Source organism: Epargyreus clarus, unplaced genomic scaffold (genome assembly GCF_041222505.1).
Source record: "Epargyreus clarus isolate Ecla_fem2 unplaced genomic scaffold, WU_Ecla_fem_2.2 ptg000009l, whole genome shotgun sequence".
In the NCBI taxonomy this organism is placed as follows: domain Eukaryota; kingdom Metazoa; phylum Arthropoda; class Insecta; order Lepidoptera; family Hesperiidae; genus Epargyreus; species Epargyreus clarus.
In genome coordinates, this window is record NW_027332217.1 from 15,036,326 (window position 1) to 15,040,547 (window position 4,222).

The 4,222-nt window shown below is 35.6% G+C and overlaps 1 protein-coding gene across 1 annotated transcript; it reads right to left on the minus strand.

Annotated features, from left to right (window-relative positions):
• Positions 1–283: 283 nt before the first annotated feature.
• Positions 284–1,192, minus strand: LOC140744670 (uncharacterized). The gene has a single exon (XM_073076283.1). It carries the CDS (start codon positions 1,190–1,192, stop codon positions 284–286), a length of 909 nt encoding a protein of 302 aa, XP_072932384.1.
• Between the last annotated feature and the right edge of the window lie 3,030 nt (positions 1,193–4,222).

Consider the following 4,222-nt stretch of genomic DNA (forward strand, 5'->3'; position numbering starts at 1 on the left):
TTTTACAGAGCCACAGAAAATACATCTTGTAAATTACAATTCGTAAATACAATGTTACTTGAAATAGTTGTTAACTCAAGTTAAGTCCTTTCAATGCCACTTCAAAACAGTAATAACAATTTGGCCCTAATCAAAGACGCTTAGAAGACCTACAAAAACTAATTTTGACTGAAAAGTTCAAGCGAGTTTAATCAAAAGAAATTTACTTTGACGTAATATTTGTAGTGCTTGATTTTATTAACTAGCTTCAATGTTATCACCCTTTGATTAAAACCTTTAAAAGTCAAGAGTAGCGCGATAAGTTTTGTGCTTCGTAACTGGTGTCATTATCACTGACAACGTCTATCTGTTCTTGGTCGTTTTCACAGGATTCCGATGTGTTTTTCGCAGAGCAAGAGGATTTAGTGCAGCAGCACTTCTTGGTTCTGCCATCGGTGGATGTCATCGGGCTCTCCTCCTTCTTCAACTTAACGCGGCGGTTCTGGAACCAAATCTTCACTTGCTTTTCCGAAAGCTTCAGCCTTGAAGCAATTTCAATTCGTCTTAGTCTTGATAAGTACATGTTCATGGAAAATTCTCTTTCCAGTTCCAAGAGTTGAGTACCGGTGAATGCGGTTCTGATACGTTTACTGGAGTCTTCTTTCAGAGGCATGCGCTTGAGATCCTTAGAATAACCAGGTAGTAGCTCTTCAGGATGAGCAAGCGGCGGGCTTGGAGTTCCATTTCTACTTTCACTTGACACGGATGGTGACCGCTGACCTTGGCTTTTAACAGGCGACGTCGCAGTTGACTTGTAAGGATGATGCAAATACGGCGACACTGACTTCTTTCTCCTGTTCACAAAATTCACTGGCTCTTGTTCTTCTTGCTTCAAATAACCAAATGGTGTTTCACTTTGAGCTGGTTCGTAGAATTCCGTCTGTCGTGGCAGTTGGTTTATCAACGGGTAACGAAAACTTAGATGTTCTAGAAATGGCCGAAATAAATCAGGCGCTCGTTGTTGCTGCTGCAGTCCAAGTGTAAGCAGGTTGTTCAAATTGTTCGGATAGGGATACGGTAAGAACTTTGGACGCGTATCCAGATGATGGTTCATAAAGTTCGTGTACGTGTTTAAGGGATCACTGGGCATATCTGTTCTCTTGTTATCTTTCGTATCACTGATTAACGTATCTACTAAGAACGACCGAGACATCTTGGCGTGTGTATATCGCGATTGAGCTCTACTGTGCAACTGATTGCGAAGGGTGCGATCTCCTAAAAGTAACAATTACAAAAACTACCCCCACTTAGTGCACCCCATTGTAAATAAACACAATAGGCCTCACTCGAAGCGTTTTGGCAATTATGTGGCCCATCCCACCCTTTTGTCGGCGAGCCATCAACCCCAGTGCTAGTTGAAAAAAAAGTGTATTCTTATGAATGGAGCATTTTAGTAGCTATGAATAATTTTGTATGGGACGCTAACATCCCCAATATCTATCTCATTAAATCCAATTTGGTTACGTTTATAGCTTCGTGCAGAGATTTTACTCCATCTTGAAAATATAAATATTCAATTAAGTTATGAGAAAAAATATTTTTATAGAGCGAGTTAAGTAGGTACAATATAATTAAATATTAAATCAACCATCGCTTTTTGTTGTGATAACATATTAACTATACATTAATTTTATATCATTCAGGAGTGTTCCTATATTTTGATTTTTATTTATAGTAGGAAACGACCCACTTTTAAGGGAATATTCTAATTTCATCTATACCGATATTATAGACTGAAGAAATTATTTGTTGTTGACACAAGACATGACATCACTTTTAATGTAATATTTTTTCAGTTTGATAGGTTATTAAGAATGACGACAAAATTTCATAAAACCTGTGTAAAGAAGTACGCATTATGAGTTGATATAAATACAAGAGTTCATGGAAAAGCTCTTCAAATTACTTTATTCATAAGAAAACGAGGCCAGTGAATATCTTTTGATTTACAGATCAAAGAGATCGAAGCCAAAACAACAATATATTCAATACGTTCGTAATAAGTTCAATCATCCATTATTTTGAAGACTTCGTTATAAGAACTAATATAGAACTAGAAATACGAAGCCTGAGGAATATCAAATTACGCAACTATCAAGCTCTCTTGTACTCGCTACAAAGGAGCCCATTAATTAGGTATGAATACCCCATAATATAAGCCGTATGCTGCACACGTGATTCTGATACTCTAAAAGCAACTCCATAGGGTGGGTATACATTAGCCCCGCCCCACAAAATGCGCACCCTAGCGCAAAACTAGTTTATGAAATATTAAAAGGGATGAATAACATTGTTTGGTAGCATAATAATTGTGAATCAATTCATGTTATTATCATGTCAGCTTTAATTTGAAAGCAAGGCTTTCAGCTCCCGGTGGACGTTAAGTGTTTTATGATGGGCTTCATAATGTGATTATTAGCAATAATGCAATGTTTCTCTTTGTACAAGTCTTGGAAGCTGTTCTGGGAACGTTCATGGGAGTGTCTCAGGGTGGTACTTTAGGACACATTTCTTTCATGCTACAACGCGCGTGCTTTGCATAATGATGAACCTTGGGAATATTTTTTTTGTTAAAATATAATTTACTTTACGAAGTCGGTTAAAAATATTGGCACTTCGTAATATATTTTTGTTCTATAAATCGAAGAACATACTTATTATAACTATGTTAAGTATTTAAGTTATTGTAACTATGTTCTTAAAGTGCGGCTTTGAAAGTAATCGGCCAGCTCACACTTTATTTTACCCACTTTTACCATAAATTTTTTTATAGTTCCAAATTTCATCAATTTATTATTTTAATAAAGTAACAAAGTTATTTATATACCGTTCCTTAATAATTAAGTAACAATTTATACTTGTAAGAACAACCTATATATTCTACGTTTCGTGCCAACCAAATAATTAAACATTTAATGTTACAACGTTTCACGATATAAACTCATACAAAACTTTAATGCAAATTAAATTTGATCCTTCCTTTATACGTTAATTAAGATTAATGAAACGGAGGAGGCGGAGAAACTTTAAGGAACCAAATTAGAAGGTGCGAGGATACCTCTTTGTAACTACATTAATTTACAAAACACACACGTAAGAAAATTTCATCAATTAGGTTACAACATGTACTGTTGAATTAGTTTTAAGTATACCTCTCTAATGAAAAGCTTTGATTACATTAGATATTTACGATCGATATCGTAAAGAAAAATAAATCTGTATCTTTTATGGAGAATACTTCCAATTGAATTAAATTTAGAATTTGAAATAGGTTGCACGTAAACAAAGCTTACAGAGCTCCCGGCATGACCAGGGCCCGCGAATTAATAACAAAAAGTACGACAAAAGCCGACGCTTGTTTGCAGAAAATAACCGATCTTTTTCCTGCCATTGTTGGAATATCTGACGAACTCAAATATGATAACGAAATCGCGACCGATAGAAAAGCAAACAATAGGACGAAAATAACAATGTATCGCAAACATCGCTGGTTCGGTACTTTTTACAGAAACGGTAGCTCCAGCTTCACGTCAGCTTTATGATGAGAGACGTAAGGTCGCTTTGGAGGGTGGCCACCCTCACAAATCAGATGAGCAGACGGATGATAAAGGGTTATTATAGAGCTCGTGTCAAGGGAATTGTGTAGCGTGTGTCAGAGATAACCAGGTGGGACGTGGGCGTACAAGTAATTTTATTTTACTCAAATAAATCTGAACGGAGATGCCAAATTTGCTAGACAATATTGTTGTGACGCTTTTGATCTTGATCTGTGAAGGCCGTGAAATTCATGATATTTATCAAGCTACGAATAAAATAGATAACCATTCGCAAATTGCTTTGTTGTAAAACATTAAATAACATTCTGTTAAAACGTTTAGTAAATAAGAATGTTTCATTTTCGTAGTCATAGAATCCTGGATGGAATTAAAATTTACTTTTGTCAGCTGTTCAATTCTGCAAATGCTTATTAAGCTACTATTATTGTTGTTGTCATTAAGATACCGAATTCTATCACTATAGGTGCTACTAGCAGTAATCATATCTTGATTTCTTGCACATAACAAGTGCTTTTCGTTCTAACATTGTTATTCACAATACCGCATCTGTAGACGAGTTTAATCAAAGTTTCGCTTAGCATGCAATTTTATTTGCTGCCTTAATTGTATTAAAAAAGTGAATAAAA

Excerpts from the sequence above, each read along its gene's own strand:
- LOC140744670 (XM_073076283.1), bottom strand. The coding sequence starts at position 1,192 with ATGTCTCGGTCGTTCTTAGTAGATACGTTAATCAGTGATACGAAAGAT.